Source organism: Stegostoma tigrinum, chromosome 42 (assembly GCF_030684315.1).
Source record: "Stegostoma tigrinum isolate sSteTig4 chromosome 42, sSteTig4.hap1, whole genome shotgun sequence".
NCBI lineage: Eukaryota > Metazoa > Chordata > Chondrichthyes > Orectolobiformes > Stegostomatidae > Stegostoma > Stegostoma tigrinum.
In genome coordinates, this window is record NC_081395.1 from 11,973,580 (window position 1) to 11,992,538 (window position 18,959).

Below are 18,959 nucleotides of genomic sequence, written 5' to 3' on the forward strand. Positions count from 1 at the left end.
GCCGGGGGGAGAGGTGGGGAGGGGGGGTGGGGGTAGTCTCCCTCTGTGAGCCAGGGGGAGAGGTGGGGAGGGGGTTAGTCTCCCTCTGTGAGCCGGGGGGAGAGGTGCGATGGTGGTGGGGGGTAGTCTCCCTCTGTGTGCCGGGGGGGAGGTGGGGAGGGGGTTAATCTCCCACTGTGAGCCGGGGGGGCGAGGTGGGGAGGGGGTTAGTCTCCCTATGTGTGCTGGGGGGGAGAGGTCGGGTTGGGGTTAGTCTCCCTCTGTGAGCCAGGGGGGAGAGGTGGGGAGGGGGTTAGTCTCCCTATGTGAGCCGGGGGGGAGAGGTCGGGTGGGGGGTAGTCTCCCTCTGTGAGCCGGGGGTTGAGAGGTGGGGAGGGGGTTAATCTCCCACTGTGTGCCGGGGGGAGAGGTGGGGAGGGGGTTAGTCTCCCACTGTGAGCCGGGGGGAGAGGTGCGGAGGGGGTTAATCTCCCACTGTGAGCCGGGGAGGAGAGGTGGGGAGGGGGTTAGTCTCCCTCTGTGAGCCGGCGGGGGAGGGGGGTGGGGGGTAGTCTCCCTCTGTGAGCCGGGGGAGAGGTGGGGATGGGGGTGGGGGTAGTCTCCCTCTATGTGCCGGGGGGAGAGGTGGGGAGGGGGGTAGGGGGTAGCCTCCCTCTATGTGCCGGGGGGGAGGGTGTAGGTGGGTAGTCTCCCTCTGTATACGGTGGCGGGGAGGTGGGTAGTCTCCCTCTGTGAGCCGGTGGGGAGGGGGGGTGGGGGCAGTCTCCCTCTGAGCGGTGGGGGAGGTGGGCAGTCTCCCTCTGTGAGTGGCGGGGGAGGTGGGTAGTGGGGAGGGGGGTAGTCTCCCTCTGTAAACGGGCAGGGGGGCAGGTGGGTAGTCTCCCTCTGTTAACTGGTGGTGGGGAGGGGAGTTGTCTCCCTCTGTAAACGTGGCATGGGGGTAGTCTCCCTCTGTAAACGGTGGGGGGGGGCGCGGAGGTGGGGAGGGGGGCGGGGGGTAGTCTCCCTCTGTAAACGGCTGGGGAGGTGGGGTAGTCTCCCTCTGTAAACAGGGGTGTGGGTAGTCTCCCTCTAAACGGGGGGGTTGGTAGTCTTCCTCTGTAAACGGGGCCTCCCTTTGGGGGCATGGGAGGTTGGCACAGGCGGAGGACGGGGGTCTCCCTCTGCGCTGGGGTGGGCGGAATGACCCGGTCCCCTCCTGCTGGGGGTTGGGGACACAGCAGGACGGGGGTCTCTCTCTGCGATGGGGGTGGGGGTGAGGTCTGGGGTCTTGTCATAAGAATTTCTTGTTTGTTTATTCTTTGATCAGAAGGGTCTTTACAGAATTGCCCCACCTGGGATGCCAAGGTGGACAGTTGGCACAAATGTTGTTGTCGAGTGTACTGGATATGGTTTTGGAGGGAGTCGCTGTGAGACGGTGCGTATTACAGTGGTCCATCGACTTTCTAACTCCTTGCTGCTGGCTTTGGCAGGGGATGACAGAAGGATGGAGCGTGTGAGGTGCAACAGATGGTATCAGGATAGATGAACTTGGGCGACCTGATTGATGACAGGGCATTGGGGGAAATTGTTAGGACTAGCACTGAGTTCCATGATAGTCTGTTGGCCCCGTCTTCTCTATGCCCCAGGTGGATTTGGAATTGTGTTGTGCTGAAGTGTTTTAAGAGCTCCCCGATCCATGATGGAGGTACTATCTAGCCAGATTTAGGAACAGATGCACTGTATCCCACTGTGTCCTAGGCAGCAGCAAGCTCCATTAGCAAGTGTGCCAATTGTCAGATTCTCTTGGAGATTGTTTTTGATGGCAATGGTGAGTGCTAGAACTACTTCATATGCAGTGTCCCTTACAGATACCAGCTTGGTCGATGCGGAGGATGGTCTCCATTTGCAGGAGTATGTATTGTCTGGTTGCAGGCTCAGAATGTTGAAATTGGTTGATAGCTGGCTGCAGCACGTGAGCGACCTTTTCTGGGATTTGCGAGAGGAATGTTTTTTGCCACACCAACAGTGGCTTCATAAGTGAAATTGTGCTGATGATATTTGTGTGGAACTGAATCACCAGGGGTAGGGGCAGTCCACTACAGAAATTGTGCTGCCATGCTGTCAGCTCTTGCTCTTTTGTCACATTTCAGGCTTGTTCAAAACTTTGGGTAACTTTCATAGTTTATTCCCTTGCTGACAATGCAGCGTTCAGCGCAGGCATGCTGACCCTCCGACAATGCGCCGCTCCCTCCGTCCTGACCCTCCATTGCTGCAGCGCTTCCTCCAGCCCATAATCGTGTGGATTGAATAACAATGTGATCAGGCCCAGAACTGGACCTACAGTAACTCCGAGACTGAGCAGACGTTAAATTGAGGGCGGATAGCAAGGCTGTGTGATTGCTGTGTAATTGGAAACTTGCCTGACTCACTCCCAGCTGTCTACGAGAACATGCCTCGGTCTTTCTGTTTCTACACTTTGGTTCCCACAGCAACCCCAGCCTGTGTGAGAATGAGGCCTGGGCTGCTGCTTGATGTTTCATTGAAGATTGTCTAATCAAAGGGGGTGCCTTCTGCAGCAATGTTCCTGTATGTTGATTCAGTCTGGACCCAAATTGGCAACTAGATATAAATGCTTTTCTGTGATTCCATTTAAATTTCCCCAGGCGCCTGAAGGAGGAGGTGGTCTTTAGATCCTTGTAGGTTTCCTCCATGTCTCAGTTAGATGTTAATTTTTGACCCTTTTTTTGTGGGAGGAGGCTATTTAGCCCTTTCGAGCATCTTTCCGTTAGATCCAGACAGATCTGTATCTTCACTCTACTCTCATGCCTATGTTTCAAAACCTTTAACCCTCTTGTCTGACCAAAGTTTTATCAGTTCTGAGGAAGAGTCACTGGAACGGAAATATTACCTCGGGTTTCTGTCTGCAGATGCTACGGACATAGTCAGAGTTGTACTGTACCCATTCAGTCCAACTCAACCATGCCGACCAGATATCCTCAATCAAGTCCCATTTGCCAGCATTTGGCTCACATCCCTCCAAACCCTTCCTATTCATGTCCCCATCCAGCTGGCTTTTAAATGTTGTCATTGTACCAGTCTCCATCACTTCCTCTGGCAGCTCATTCCATGCATGCACCACCCTCTGTGTGGAAAAAGTTGCCCCCCAGATCCCTTTTAAACCTTTGCCCTCTCACCTTCAACCTATGCCCCTCTAGTTTTGGACTCCCCTACGAGGGCAGGGAAGACCTTGGCTATTCACCCTATCCATGTCCCTCATGATTTTATAAACCTCTATGTCACCCCTCAGCCTCCGACGCTCCAGGGAAAATAGCCGCAGCCTATTCGGCCCCTCCCTGTAGCTCAAAACCTCCGACCCAGGCAACGTCCTTGTAAATGTTTTCTGCACCCTTTCAAGTTTAACAATATTTCTCCCGTAGCAGAGACATTAGGGAATGTGTCGTGAGACCTGCTGAGCGTTTCCAGCGATTGTTTCTGATTTGTAGCATCTGCGGTTCTTTTGCTTTTTATTCACAATCAGTGTTTGTTCCATTATATTTGAGAGTTCGCTGTTGTAGGAAGCTGAAGCCAATGGTTGGGAATGTCCTCCTGTCAGAATGGAGAATAAATCCTGCCTTTGGAGCTGTTTCTTTTGTCTCTGTGATCACCTCCCATTGCTCCCTTCTTCCAGTCGTTGACTGTTCTTCCCTGCGCAACCCCCCCCCCCCCCCAACGACCAAGAGAAGGCAGCTGAGGCACCATGGCAAGGTGGGAAGGGAGGCGGGTGGTTGGTGCAAAGGAAGATCCCACAGGCAGCGCTGACGGTGACTAGCCTTCACCCCAAATTGCGAAACAGATTGGGTCAATATTGATGGAGATGGTGCTGGTGTAAGCCCCTCCCCCAGCCTGGAATGAAAGCTTTAACTGACAGTAACTGAAGCCCAACGCAAGCTGGAGGAACATAGAACATAGAACAGTACAGCACAGCACAGAACAGGCCCTTCAGCCCACGATGTTGTGCCGACCATTGATCCTCATGTATGCACCCTCAAATTTCTGTGACCATATGCATGTCCAGCAGTCTCTTAAATGACCCCAATGACCTTGCTTCCACAACTGCTGCTGGCAACGCATTCCATGCTCTCTCAACTCTGTGTAAAGAACCTGCCTCTGACATCCCCTCTATACTTTCCTCCAACCAGCTTAAAACTATGACCCCTCGTGTTAGCCTTTTCTGCCCTGGGAAATAGTCTCTGGCTATCAACTCTATCTATGCCTCTCATTATCTTGTATAGCTCAATTAGGTCCCCTCTCCTCCTCCTTTTCTCCAATGAAAAGAGTCCAAGCTCAGTCAACCTCTCTTCATAAGATAAGCCCTCCAGTCCAGGCAGCATCCTGGTAAACCTCCTCTGAACCCTCTCCAAAGCATCCACATCTTTCCTATAATACGGCGACCAGAACTGGACGCAGTATTCCAAGTGCAGTCTAACCAAAGTTTTATAGAGCTGCAACAAGATCTCACGACTCTTAAACTCAATCCCCCTGTTAATGAAACCCAAAACACCATATGCTTTCTTAACAACCCTGTCCACTTGGGTGGCCATTTTAAGGGATCTATGTATCTGCACACCAAGATCCCTCTGTTCCTCCACACTGCCAAGAATCCTATCCTTAATCCTGTACTCAGCTTTCAAATTCGACCTTCCAAAATGCATCACCTCGCATTTATCCAGGTTGAACTCCATCTGCCACCTCTCAGCCCATCTCTGCATCCTGTCAATGTCCTGCTGCAGCCTACAACAGCCCTCTACACTGTCAACGACACCTCCGACCTTCGTGTCATCTGCAAACTTGCTGACCCATCCTTCAACCCCCTCATCCAAGTCATTAATAAAAATTACAAACAGTAGAGGCCCAAGGACAGAGCCCTGTGGAACACCACTCACCACCGACTTCCAGGCAGAATATTTTCCTTCTACTACCACTCGCTGTCTTCTGTTGGCCAGCCAATTCTGTATCCAAGCAGCTAAGTTCCCCTGTATCCCATTCCTCCTGACCTTCTGAATGAGCCTACCATGGGGAACCTTATCAAATGCCTTGCTGAAGTCCATATACACCACATCCACAGCTCGACCCTCATCAACTTTTCTAGTCACATCCTCAAAGAACTCGATAAGGTTTGTGAGGCATGACCTGCCCCCCTCAAAGCCGTGTTGACTGCATTTAATCAAGCCATGCTCTTCCAGATGCGACACCTCATTTTCCACTTGGGGACCCTGCAGCCCTCCGGACTCAATACTGAGTTCAATAATTTCAGGGCCTAAACTCTCCCATGTTCCAACCCCCCCACCCCACACACCAGGCCTTGTTACCACACAGCCCGCCACTGCACACCCCCTGTTGTTAGTCACTAACAGTCCCCATTAACAACTACTCACCCTCCCAGCCAGATCGTTAGCAACTCCTTTGCCTGTCCAACTGTCTTTTTCTCTCTCCTTGGGCTCTGTCCTGTCGTTTACTCCCTACCCCACCCACCCACCTCCCTGGTTTCTGTATATAAACTGACATTTTCCCAGTTACCATCAGTTCTGAGGAAGGGTCACCGGACCCGAAACATTTACTCTGTTTTCTCCTTCAAAGATCCTGCCAGACCTGCTGAGCTTTTCCAGCAACTTTGGTTTTGAACAGGTTGGACCTGTTTCCACTGGAGTTCTGAACAATGAGAGATGATCTCTTGTTGACACCTGGAGGGACTGGGTAGAATAAATACCAGGGAGGTGTTTGTTCTGTTTGTGAGAAAACTGAAAATACGAGGGCCTAAAAACAAAACCTAGTACCGAAACGTCAGCTTTTGTGCTCCGAAGATGCTGCTTGGCCTGCTGTGTCCATCCAGCTCCACACTTTATTCTCTCAGTCTTCCTTTTTATGTTTTTTTTTACTCTCAGTTTAAGTTTACTCAAGGCTAGGATCGATAGGTTTTTGTGATGGATGCGGGGGTAGATCGGGAAGTGATTCCTCTGTGATCCTATTAAATGTCAGAGTAGACACAAGGGGCTGAATGTTTGTTGCGAACCGAGCGGAGGTGTTCGGTTCGGTTCGCAACAAACAACTGCACCTCCCAGTCGCAAACCATTTCCGCTCCCCCTCCCATTCTTTAGATGACATGTCCATTATGGGCCTCGTGCAGTGCCACAATGATGCCACCCGAAGGTTGCAGGAACAGCAACTCATATTCCGCTTGGGAACCCTGCAGCCCAATGGTATCAATGTGGACTTCACCAGCTTCAAAATCTCCCCTTCCCCCACCGCATCCCTAAACCAGCCCAGTTCGTCCCCTCCCCCCACTGCAGCACACAGCCAGCCCAGCTCTTCCCCTCCACCCAGTGCATCCCAAAACCAGTCCAATCTGTCTCTGCCTCCCTAACCTGTTCTACCTCTCACCCATCCCTTCCTCCCACCCCAAGCTGCACCCCCATCTCCTACCTACTAACCTCATCCCACCTCCTTGACCTGTCCGTCTTCCCTGGACTGACCTATCCCCTCCCTACCTCCCCACCTATACTCTCTCCACCTATCTTCTTTTCTCTCCATCTTCGGTCCGCCTCCCCCTCTCTCCCTATTTATTCCAGAACCCTCACCCCATCCCCCTCTCTGATGAAGGGTCTAGGCCCGAAACGTCAGCTTTTGTGCTCCTGAGATGCTGCTTGGCCTGCTGTGTTCATCCAGCCTCACATTTTATTATCCTGACACTAAGGGTATCGTCTTTGAGGGCTTTTGGACAATATCCGGGCCTAGCTGGTGGAAATGGCGTAACACAGCATGTTTTTGAGTCTGGCTGTTACCCCACCGCTGCCAGTCAGATCTTTGCAGACCTGGCCCCTTTAGATCTCATCATCCCAGGGGAGAAAGTAAAATAACGCCATACTCCTACCTTCCCAGAGTTTTTTCACCAGGCTCCTCTGTAATCCATTACATCTGCCAGTTGCTGATTGTTTAATCTGTTTACCACTAATCAGCTTGAACCCATGTCCTCTCGTTCGCTCCTTCCCATTGAAGGTAATGTTAACCTCTCCAGTTCCCTGCAGCTGTTTTGTCCTCGTGTCTGTGCAAGCTGAAAGGTCAAACTCACTCCCGACCTGATCTCTGTTTGGGGTCTGGTTTGGTGGGTGTGGGCTCCTCTGTGAGCTGCGTTCTCTCTCGTTTTCTCTCACACGCTGTGTGTGTCTCCCCCTCTCTTTCCCAGTCTTTCCCACTCCTGTAACTGCTGTAGCCAAACAGTTGTACTCCTGCGCTATACTGTGGACCCACAGGACCATAATTCAGGCAGAAGAGCGTCTTTCAGGTGAGGCTATGAGTCATGACCCTGTCTGCCCCCTCACGACTGCTGTCCGAAATGCAGCCAGAGAGATCTCCTGGTGTCCCGGAGCTAAAGCTTATCTCTTGGCAGACATCACCAGAACAGATTTACATCTGTGCTCTTCGTGAGATCTTGCGTGTGGGATGTGCATCTGCTTTATTTAAGTACTGCTGCTGACTAGGCTCTTCAACCGGGCACTTGTGAAACGCCTTCAGTGATGGGTGGGCTGGAGATGCTGCATTAACGCAATGTTATGGTACATTGGGATGAGAGATTTCGGAAATGAGGGCTTGTCGGGGGTGGGGTGGCAGTGTGGAATGGAGTGGAACTAATTAGTTAGCTCTTCCAAGAGGGCCAGCACACACACTTTGGACTGATTGGCCTACCACTGCAGCGAGTGCCACCGCTCCAAATGTAAACATCCACCTGGGCAGTTGGGTTGAGCGTCAGTTTTAAGGACTCCTATGCTAAAGGGGCCTGAAGCCACCAACACCCCACTCTTCCTTCCCTCCTCTCACCCCTTCCCAGCATCAGCTGTAATGGGCAAGCACGTGCTACCTGTGCCCTTGTGCCATTGAGTAAGACGCCAGGGTATCCACTGTCTCAGGGACTTGTTTGTGCTTGGGTAGGGTGGAGGAGGTCGAACATTGCCGGCCCAGCTCGCGTTCCTTCACACACGCACAGCAAGAGGCCATGCAGCACCTCTGGTCTGTTGTGCCACTCCTTCAGATCGTGGTTAGTTGGGCTTGTGACTGCCTGTTTCCTTAATACCTGGTCCAATATAGAGAACCTGACGCAGTTACCTCCAATGGGCCTTAAAGAACTGGAAATGCCCTTCAAGCTCAAGGCCAGCAGTCCAGGGACCTCATTCCTGATTTACATTTACTTGTTGTCACATGTCAGTGAAATGTGTATTTTTGCATGCAGAGTGTGGCACCGTCATGAAACACTGAATATAGTGCAAGATTTTCCTGCAATAGAGTTTGTCTTTGTTTCGCTGCCTACTCTAAGTTTCTCCTTGTGAGCTCCTAAATCTCGTAGAATCCCTACAGTGTGGAAACAGGCCCTTTGGCCCAGCAAGCCCACACTGACCCCCTGAAGAACATCCCACCTAGACCCATCTCCTTACCCTTTTTCCCTGTAACCCACCTAATCTACACATCCCTGGACACTTATCGGCAATTTCCCACGACCAGTCCACCTTTGGGCTTTGGGAGAAAAGCGGAGAAAACCCACACAGGCATGGGGAGAATGTGCCAACTCTTGCACAGACATTTGCGTGAGTTGGGAATCAAACCCGGGGTCCCTGGTGCTGTGAGGCAGCAGTGCTGACCACTGAGCCACTGTGCTGCTCTTGGCTTTAAGTTTCCTGCGATGTTCTGCCCTGCTGTTCAATCAGGCACTGTCAAGGGGTAGGGGGTTGTGGGGAACAGTGTTAGAAGCCACTGGCAGTCATCCTGGTGACCCTCTGCCACATCATGCCCACGGCACTGAGTCCAACTGAGAAGTAGTGGGACTTCTGACCGATCTCTGAACCTCCCCCACCTTCTGTTATAAAAGGATATTATTGAGCTGGAGAGTGTTCGTAGAAAATCAGTGCAGGAGTAGGCCTTGGCGTCTGCACCAACATTCAAAGGTCGTGGCTGGTCATGCAGTTTCAGTGTCCCACTCCCACTTTCTCTCCATACCCCTTGATCCCTTTAACCGCACAAGGGCCCTTTCCAGTTCTCTCTTGAAGATATCTAATGAGCTGCCCCAGAAGAGATTTACCAGGATGTTGCTGGGAATGGAGGGTTTGAGTTATAAGAAGAGGCTAGATAGGCTGGGACCTTATTTCACTGGAGTGTATGAGGTTGTGGGGATGACCTTTATAGCGGCTTGTAAAATCATGAGGGGCATGGATAGGGTGAATGGCAAGTGCCTTTTCCCAAGGGTGGGGGGTTTTCAAGACAAGGAGGCACACTTTTAAGGTTAGGAGAAAGGTTGAAAGGCGACATGAGGGGCGTTTTTTTTTTAAAGAGGGTGCTCAGTGTAGAATGTGGGTGCATGTGGTGCAGTTACAATGTTTAAAAGACATTTGGATAAGTATATGTATAGGAAAGGTTTGAAGGGATATGGGCCAAAAGCAGGCAGGTGACACTAGTTTAGTTTGAGATGATGGTCAGTGTGGACTGAAGGGTCTGTTTCTGTGCTGTATGAGGCATCATCACCCACCCACCCACCCGTGTGTGCTGTGTCCTATGACCAATGTGCAGTCTGCTGGCTTTCAAGCCCATCCACCTCTCAATTCACTTTGCCCTGTGTGCTGTGAGATGCTTAACTTGAAGTGTGAGCAGCTCCGGTTTCAGTGGCCTACACCATCCCTCACTGTCAATGGAGAAAGGAGTGAGATGCAGAGAAGGATGGTGTGTTGGTGCTAATGCAGGAGTGTTGGGCTTCCCCTCTCAGTTAGAGCAGCCTTGGTTTACCCTTTGTTGGGTGCACTTACAAACCTGGTGGCTATTGCTCTGTGGGGTCTATCATTCAGCCAGCTCACCCCTCCCGAGCTCCGAATCACACCACTAGTACAGTGCCAGAGGAGACCAGTTGCCACATTGACAGTGGCTTATAGAATCAGAGGAGAGACAATCAAGGAAAGAGTAACAAGAACATAAATAGGAGCATGGGATAGACCATCTGGCCCCTCAAGCCTGCTCTGTCATTTGATAGGATCATGTGAGCTCAGCTCCACTTACCCTCCTGCTCACCATAACCCTTAATTCCCTTACTGTTCAAAAATCTGTCTTTGCCTTTAAAAAGTTCAACACGGTAGCCTCAAACTGCTTCACTGGGCAGGGAATTTCACAGACTCTCAGCCCTTTAGGTGAAGAAGTTCCTCTTCAGCTCAGTCCTAAATCTGCTCTCCCCTTATTTTGAGCCTTAGCCCCCTTAACCCTTTATTATCCAGTAAGGTGAAGGTCGAGTCTCCTATGCAGCTGTAAGGCTGCTACATCCTGAGGGAGAGGTGCTTGCTGGGTGAGTTTTAACCTGAGGGGTCACCATGCTCTGAGCTGTTGGTGACCTCAGCCAGTATGGGAAATGAACCCACATTGTTGGCGTTGCTCTGCATTGAAAAGCAGCCGTGCTGCCAACTGGCCCTGCCATGTAACCATCCAGTGCCTGTCTTGAATGTCTCCCTGATACCTGAGACTGCCAGGCAGTGCTTTCCAGACTGTAACTGCTCGCTGTGTGAGAGGGTTTTACTTTCCCGCCTTCCCCTTGTGTTGTCTGCATGTTCCTTTAAATCCATGCCTTCCTGTCCTCCTTTCCCTTACTCTGTGGGCGAGTCCACAGCAGCAGAGTGAACACTCGCAGTGTTCTCTCATTCAGAACTTGCTTTGCACCGTATGGCACACTGGAATGTTCCCTACCACCGGCTGGCTTGGGAGCAGGGAGCTGTGAACTAAGGAATCTGCTGTCCCTGACTGCAGGGAGCCATATGGCAGAGACCTTGCTTCCAGCCCCATCAAGGGAGCTGCTGCTAACTACCGGACAGTTCCGAGCGCTTCTACAAAGGAGCTAGGAGTGCTGGAACTTGGAAATGAATGAAATGTAGAGCTTTGAATGTTCGTTGGGCACCTGCACCAATGGTTAAGCTAATGAGTTTGTGAATGAATGAATGTTTAAGTTGATGAGCAGTGATATAACTGTGCACCCATTCGCCTACTGCACTGAAACCCCATGTATCTTGGCTTCCCCCATCCCTATTAGAAATAAGAACAGGAGTAGGCCATTCAGCCCCTTGAATCTGCTGTGCCATCCAGTAGGCTAATCCAACATTCCTCATGCCCACCCTCCTGCCCTTTCTCCATAACCCTTGATTCCCCGACTAATCAACAACCTGACTCAACCTTAAATATACACAAGGACTCTGCCTCCGTAGCTCTCTGTGGCAAGGAGTTCCAAAGACACTCCACCCTCTGAGAGAAGAAATTCCTTCTCATCTCAGCCTCAAATTGGCCCCTGTTTGTTCGCAGACTGTGCCATCTGGTCCGAAACACTCCCATGAGAGGAAACACCGTCTCACGTCAAGACCGTTAAGAATCTGATATGTTTCAATGAGATCATCTCTCATTTTTGTAAACTCCAGTGAGTAGAGTCCCAACCTGCTTAACCTTTGCTCATAAAACAGTCCCTCCATATCAGAGATCATCCTAATGAACCTCTTCTGAAATGCAGCCAATGAAATAATACCACTCCGTAAATGAGGGCATCAGAACTGTTCACAGCACTCCAGCGCCGTCTCCCCTGCACTCCTCTTCCTCCCCCCCCCCCCCCCCCCCTGTATATCCCTGGCCCCACCACCACCCCCACCCCTCACAAATAATCCTTCATCCCCTAGGTCATCAAGAATCTGCCTCCTTCTGCCTGATAGTATTTAAAGATTCTGCGCTGAATGCCTTTAATAGAATTCCTACAATGTGAGAGTAGGCCTTTTAGCCCATCAAGTCCACACAGACCTGACTGAGAACCCCTGGTCCCAGCCTGTAACTCTGAATTTCCCATGACTAATCCACCTAACCTACTCATCCTTGGACACTTCAGCATGGCCAGTCCACCCTAACCTGCGCATCTTTGGACTGTGGGAGGAAACCAGAGCACCCGGAGGAAACCCACGCAGACACAGGGTGAACGTGCAAACTCCACACAGTCGCCCGAGGCTGGAATCGAACACGGGTCTCTGGCGCTCTGAGGTATCAGTGTTAACCACTGAACCAGTCCATGATGAAGGAAATTCCAAATACTCTGAATTATCTCTCTTAAATAGACAGCTCCTTATTTCTAAATGGTGACTCTCAGTTCTAGATTTTCGCCAAGAGTAAATATCCTCTCCACATCCACCCAGTCAAGTTCCTTCAGGGCCTTTTACTCTTACAGGGTAAATAGCCCAGCCTTTCCCTATAGCTCAAACCCTCTATTCCCAGCATCATACTTGTAAATCTTTTCTGAACCCTTCCATGTTTAACAGCATCGTTCCTTTCACAAGGTGACCAGAATTGAGCATATTGCATGATCCAAGGGCGGAAGCTCCAATCCCAGCAGGACAGCTCGAGGAAGCTTAATTCATCAAATATGTCTGAAAACTTCGTGGTCACCGATTTACTGAATAGTCCTTGAAGAAGAATTCTGGTTCATTCATGCCCTTTCAAGAAGGAAATCTGCCATCCTTATCTGGTTTGGCTTAAGCATGACTCGGACCCACAGCAAAGTGGCTGACTCTTAACTGCCTTCTGAAACAACCAGTTCAAGTTATTGGGACTGGATTAACTTAGGATATCTGGTTGGCATGGATGAGTTGGATGGAAGGGTCTGTTTCCGTGCTGTACAACTTGATCTTCTCCAGATTACTGAATTGAATGGTCCCCAGAAATGCAGCAGTGCCTGAATGCTACAAAAGTATACATTTTTTTTTAAGAACTGAGAAGCCGCTCTCAATCTTTGCGGAGTGGTAGTGTCTGGGGTGTGCTCTATGTCTGTGGTTTGTTCGGGGATGTTTCTGTTCAGCTTGTAAACTCTCAATGCCCCAGCAAAACTCGCTGATGTCTTCTTCTGTCTCTTCTTCCCCCACCCCCCACCCCCACCCCCAAAAAAAACCCTGTGCAGCCAAACAGTCGAACAGTTGATGCAAGAGACGGGATGCAGCCTGGAACATCCGTCTGCCACCAAATTCCGCAACCATGTGACGGAGGGTGACTGGGAAAAGGTACATGGGCTCTAATCGCTCCCTGCTGTTTACAACCCGCTGGATTTAGTTTGCACCCTGGCAGACCCATCCTGCCCCAGGCAGATGCGTGCTGGGATCTCACTGGCCTCAAGGTATCCCATTCCTGAGGCCTTCTGACTTCTCTCAGCAGCAGCCGGGTAGAATACAGGAAAAGAGGCAAATATCAGGGAACTGCTGTGACACCTAACCCTACTCCCAGGGCTCTGACCACAGCTAGCCTACTCTAGGAAGCTCTCACAAGAGTCCTGGCCCACTGCTGTGGACCACTCATGGGGTTTTCCCAGTGTTTGATGGAGTCATTGTGAGTCTATCTAAGCCTATGCTGTAGTTGTCCTGGGAGTGTTTTATGGGAACAGTGGGGAAATGGCTTTACTGTCTACTCTAAGGAAAAGGGAGATTTACTTTCAGTCAAAAAGAATAGAAGACATTTATGGATCTAGCCCTGTGCTTTCCTTTTCCTCGAGTGTCTGATGGAGACAATGTTGAGGCGTAATGTTTAAAAGGTTAGAACGAGCTCCCTTTGTATCTAACCTTGTGCTGTCCCTGTCCTGGGAGTGTTTGATGGGGTCAGTGTAGAGGAAGCTTTACTTTCTCTTTAAAAGAGTACAAAGAAGTTTCTCTAACCTTGTGCTGTATCTGCCCTGCGAATATTTGATGGGAGCAGTTTAGAGGGAGGTTTACTTTCAGCTTAAAAGAGGAAAAGGAACTTAAACTGCTTTAACCGACCCGGATGAGTCTAATGGGGACAGTATGGAGGTAGCTTTACCTTCCATTTAAAAGAGTAGAGGGACTTTACTCTGCATCTAACCCCAGGCTGTACATGCCAGTTGGAATGTTCCTCCATCCTTGCTAGACTGAGAGCAGGAAAACCGTGAGTGTGTGCTGACTGCGGCGTTATCTATCTTTTAGGCTGAAGCTGACCTCACCGAACTCAAGTCCTTGGTGCACTTGCCTCAAGCCATTGTGGTAAGGAGAGAGGGTGGGGATTATGAGCTTGATCATGGGAATACTGCAGACAATGGATTCTACCTGCTCGTTTTGCATGTAGACCGATCGAGTTTGTTTCCAAGCTTGTCCCTAGCGAGAAGAAGTCACTTGTGTATCCCCCTCTGCCCTCACTGCTGACTCAGCATGCCATTCTTGCTGCCTGTCATGGGCATGTCAGTCAGATTGCCCTGTTGTCAGTACTCATCCTATTTGGTTCTACAATGGAGGAATGTTCCTTGACCACCAAGTCCCAGGGTTCCACATTTCCAAACAGAGGTTGGGGCCCTATCCAGACCAACAATCTGGTTACATATAGCTAACATTTCAGGTCCGGTGATCCTTCTTTGGAACCAGAGCCAGAACGTTAACTCTGCTTTCTCTTCTTGGATACTGCCAGACCTGAGTTCCTCTAGCAACTTCAGTTCCGAATTTCCAGCATCCACAGTTTTTATTTCATTTGGCAGCCTTTGAACCATAGTAAGATGCACAGCGTTCATTCAGCTCATTCTGCAGTATTTTAAAGTGCTTTCCCATCAGCCACTGATCCCGAACTCTCCCGATGCCCTGCAACGTTCTGTCCTTCAAATACACAGCCAGTTCCCTTTTTGAAAGTTACTGTCACATCTGCTCTCACTGCCATTTTAACACGTTCTTGATCAGTAAAGGAACAAAGTTAACCACCAGTTCCTTCACTGATACTCCTCAGTCTCTGTCCCTTAGATCACTGCCACTGGTAACAGTTTCTCTGTACCTTCGCTACCAAAAACTCTCATGATTTTGAATGCCTCAGTTAAACCTCCTCTTAACCTTCCTCACCCCAAGGAAACAGTCTGTGTCTTCTGTCTCCCCACACTTACCGAAGACACTCATCTTTGGCGCTGATCTGGTAAAGCACTGGGCTGCTTGATCATCGCAGCACCATCTTATACTCTCTCCAAGTGTCCATTTCCACCTGACTGAAAGGAACCACCAGGTGGAGGGAGAAAGAAAGTCCCATGCTGGCAGAAGAACAGAAGAGAGAGAATCTCACACTGGCAAAGTTTTCAGGGGTAGGGGAGAAGGAGGGAGGGAGAGAGACAGACAGAGACTCTTTGGCTGGGGGGGGGCGAGGGACTGACACGGTGGCAGAGGAGCAGAGTGAGAGTGTGAGAGAGATACAGACTCAGTGGCACAGTGGGAGAGAGAGAGAGACAGACTCTTGGTGGGGGAAGAGTGCAAGAGAGACTTGGTGGCAGGGGTAGGGGACAGAGAGAGACTCGGGGTAGAGGGTGGAGTGCTGCAGGGTTGAGAGTGCCTCGGTTGCGGGGGGTGGAGAGAGTCTTAGGAGTGGGGGGCAAGAGAGAGGCTGGCTGGAAGAGGGGGGGCAGAGAGGTGGGGTTAGAGACAGGTGGAGAGAAGCTGACTGGCCAGGGTTGGGGTTGCAGGGAAAGAGGGAGAAACAGACTGGCGGAAGGGGGACGGGCGGGGAAGGACCCACTGGCAGAAGGAGGGAGACAGACATACTGTTAGAAAGCGAGAGACTGGCAGAGTATGAATCACATTTGCCTGCCAAGGTCCACTGTGCCCTCCCCAGCCTCTACTCTTGCTGAGATCTGTTGGCGATATGTAGTCTGTTCTTCTGAAGCTGGCCGCTGTTATCCACTTGGTTCCCTCTGTCTTTCCCAGCCCTTGAGGACTGTCCTTTACTGAGATCCTCTTTTGCCTGCAGCGCATGAAGTTCCTGCTGCTGGAGCAGAAATACCTGGAATTTTTGGATGATGGGAAGGTGCTTGAAGCTCTGCAGGTGCTCCGCTTCGAGCTGACTCCACTGAAGTACAACACAGACCGTATCCACGCTCTGAGCGGGTGAGTGAAGTCTGGGGTAAGACAGGGGGAGAGAGCCTGCAGAAACTTGATACGAGTGCAAACTGCGTTTACAGGCAACCCATGGCACATTCAGGCCAGTTCCAGAGCAACGGGCCCATTCGTGTAAAGCAACCAGAATCCAAGCCGTCTCCCTTTGTGTTTAACTCTCTCTATCTGTCTGTCTCACTTGTGAGTCAAAAGTTGGAGGCTGCAGAAATGAGAGCCCGTCATCTCTGCAGATGCTCCCAATGCACCAATTTGAGGGAGTGCAGCACTGTTAGAGGTACCACCTTTGGGGTGAGGTCGTACACCGTTCTCCCACCCACTTGAGTGCCCTGGATAACTGACAAAAGAAAAATGAGTTTTCTAAAAAAAAAGTTATTTAATTGGATGTGAGTATTGGTGGCAAGGCCATCACTTATTACCTTCGAGAGAGTGACCTGCTCCTTCAGAGGGCAGTTAAGAGTCAACCACAACATGTGGGTCTGGAGTCACGTATAGGCCAGACCGGGTCAAGAAGGCAGATTTGCTTCCCTAAAGGAAGCTGGTGAACCAGATGCATTTTTTTTACAACAATAGGTTATAGTTGCGTGGTCACTGTCACTGAGATAAGCTTCAAATTTCGGTTTCTGACTGAAATTCCTAACACTCTCAACTTCCAGTTGCCATGGTGGAATTTGAACCCAGGTCCCCGAAGCATTAACTTGCTCATTCGGTGACGTTGCCGCTACCCCAGCATCTCCTTCAGAATAAAGCAGAAAGGCTTGCGTTTCCACAGGGCCCGAGTGCTTTAGTCACTATTGCAGTGTAGGAGGTGCATTTATACACAGCAAATCCACTGAAACAGCAAAGAGTTAGCAGGCAGGTCATTGTTTGTAGGTGTTCCTATTTTGCCAATCAATTCATTGTGTGCCAGACTGGTTCGCTGCTCCAAGCGGACAGTATGTTTTGAGATTTCTGTTACTGACATTACCACACAAGCGAACAATCGATGTCGTTTCTGCATTAACAGCATGATGTAGTCCACAGATGTCCCAAAGATCTGCATGTGAGAGGAATCATAAACATAAGTGGGCTTTCCATTACTTTGTCTTGCTCTCTGTCTCTTTATTTTAATTAGAAAGTCATACAGCACGGCACGGGAATAGACTCTTCAGTTCAACTTGTCCCTACTGACCTGACATCCCAATCTGATCTAGCCCCATTTGTCAGCATTTGGCCCATATCCCTCTAAACCCTTCCTATCCATGTACTCATCCAGATGCCTTTTACATGTTGTAATTGTACCAAGCTCCACCACTTCCTCTGGCAGCTCATTCCACGCGTGCACCACCCTGTGTTACCTCTCAGGCCCTCCTTTAAATCTTTCCCCTCTCACCTTAAGCCTATGCCCTCTAGTTTTGGACTCCCCCTACCCCAGAGAAAAGACCTTGGCTATTCAACCTATCTGTGTCCCTCATGATGTTATAAACCTCTATAAGGTCACCCCTCAGCCTCTGACACTCCAGGGGTAAAAGAAGCTCCAGCCTGTTTAGCCTCTTCCCTATAACTCAAACCCTCCAACCCTGGCAGCATGCTTGTAAATCCTTTATTCACACACACGAGTTTAACAGCATCTTTCCTGTAGCAGGGAGACCGGAATTGTACATAGTTAGGCCACTTCTGGAATGCTAATGTCCCGTACTGCTGCAATGTGATGACTCGACTCCCATACTCAGTATTCTGACCAATGAAGGCAAACACCTTCTTCCCGTCTACCTGCAACCCCACTTTCAAGGAGCAATGCACCTGCACCCCTTGTCTCTTCAGTTGGCATGACTCCATAGGCCCAACCAATAACTCGAAGTTCCATCCTGATTTCCCTTACCAAAATGTACCATCTCATATTTATCAAAATGAAGCTCCATCTGCCACTCCTCAGCCCGTTGGCCCATCTGATCAAGGTCCTGTTGTACTCTGAGATAACCACCTTTACTGCCAACTCACCACTGATTCTAGTGTCATCTGCAGACTTCCGAACCATGCCTCCTATATTCGCATCCAAATCATTATATGAATGATAAAAACCAGTGGTCCCAGCAGTGATCCTTGTGGCACACCATTTGTCATAAGCCTCCAGTCGGAAAAACAATCCTCCACCACCATTCTCTGTCTCCTACCTTCAAGGCAATTTTGTATCCACATAGCTAGCTCTCCCTGGAAATCAGGTGATCTAACCTTGCTAACCAATCTACCAAGCAGAATCTTATCGAACTATTTCTTGAAATCCATGTCGAAAATGACTACCTCTCCACCTTCATCAATCTTTGTCAGCTGTTCAAAAAAGAGTTAGTGAGACATGATTTCCCATACACAAAGCCATGTTGACTCTCCCTAATCTGTCCTTGCCTTTCTAAATGCACGTAAATCCTGTCGCTTGGAATCTCTCCAACAACATACCCACTGACATAAGGCTCACTGGTCTGTAATTCTCTGGCTTTTCCTGACAGCCTTTCTTAAATAATGGCAACACGTTAGCCACCCTCTAGTCTTATGGCAGCTTACCCATGGCTATTGATGATACAAATATCTCAGCAAAAGGCCCAGCAATCTCTTTCCCTTGCTTCCTGCCAGTTCTTGGATGTACCTGACCAGATCCTGGGGATTTAGCTACCTTTATGCATTTTAAGACCTCCAGTACCCCCTTCTGTAATATGAACTCTTCTCAAGATATCACCATTTATTTCCCCAAGTTCTCTAGCTCCATGTCTTTCTCCACAATAAATACTGATGTGAAATATGTGTTTAGTATCTCACCCGTCTCTTGTGATTCTACGTGTAGGTGGCCACTCTGATCTTTAAGGGGCCCTATTCTCCCTTGTTTCTCATCTGCCCTTGATGTACTTAGAGAATGTTCTTGGATTCTCCTTAACTCTTGCCAAAGCTATCTCATGTCCCCTTTTTGTCTTCCCTGGTTTCTCTCAAGTTATGTTCCTACTGTCCTTATTCTCCTTGGGATTCACTTGATCCCGGCTGCCTATACCGTTT

At 50.0% G+C, this 18,959-nt stretch overlaps 1 protein-coding gene across 1 annotated transcript in view; it reads left to right on the top strand.

Annotated features, from left to right (window-relative positions):
* Positions 1–1,319: 1,319 nt before the first annotated feature.
* LOC125449469 (WD repeat-containing protein 26-like) overlaps positions 1,320–18,959 on the top strand; it is a 52,075-nt gene continuing 34,435 nt past the window's right edge. The window contains exons 1-4 of the mRNA XM_059641584.1: positions 1,320–1,417; positions 12,980–13,079; positions 14,010–14,066; positions 15,796–15,932. Of these exons, the coding sequence (XP_059497567.1) occupies positions 1,365–1,417; positions 12,980–13,079; positions 14,010–14,066; positions 15,796–15,932 (347 nt within the window). The 5' untranslated portion in view covers positions 1,320–1,364. The remainder of the gene's footprint in view (positions 1,418–12,979; positions 13,080–14,009; positions 14,067–15,795; positions 15,933–18,959) is intronic.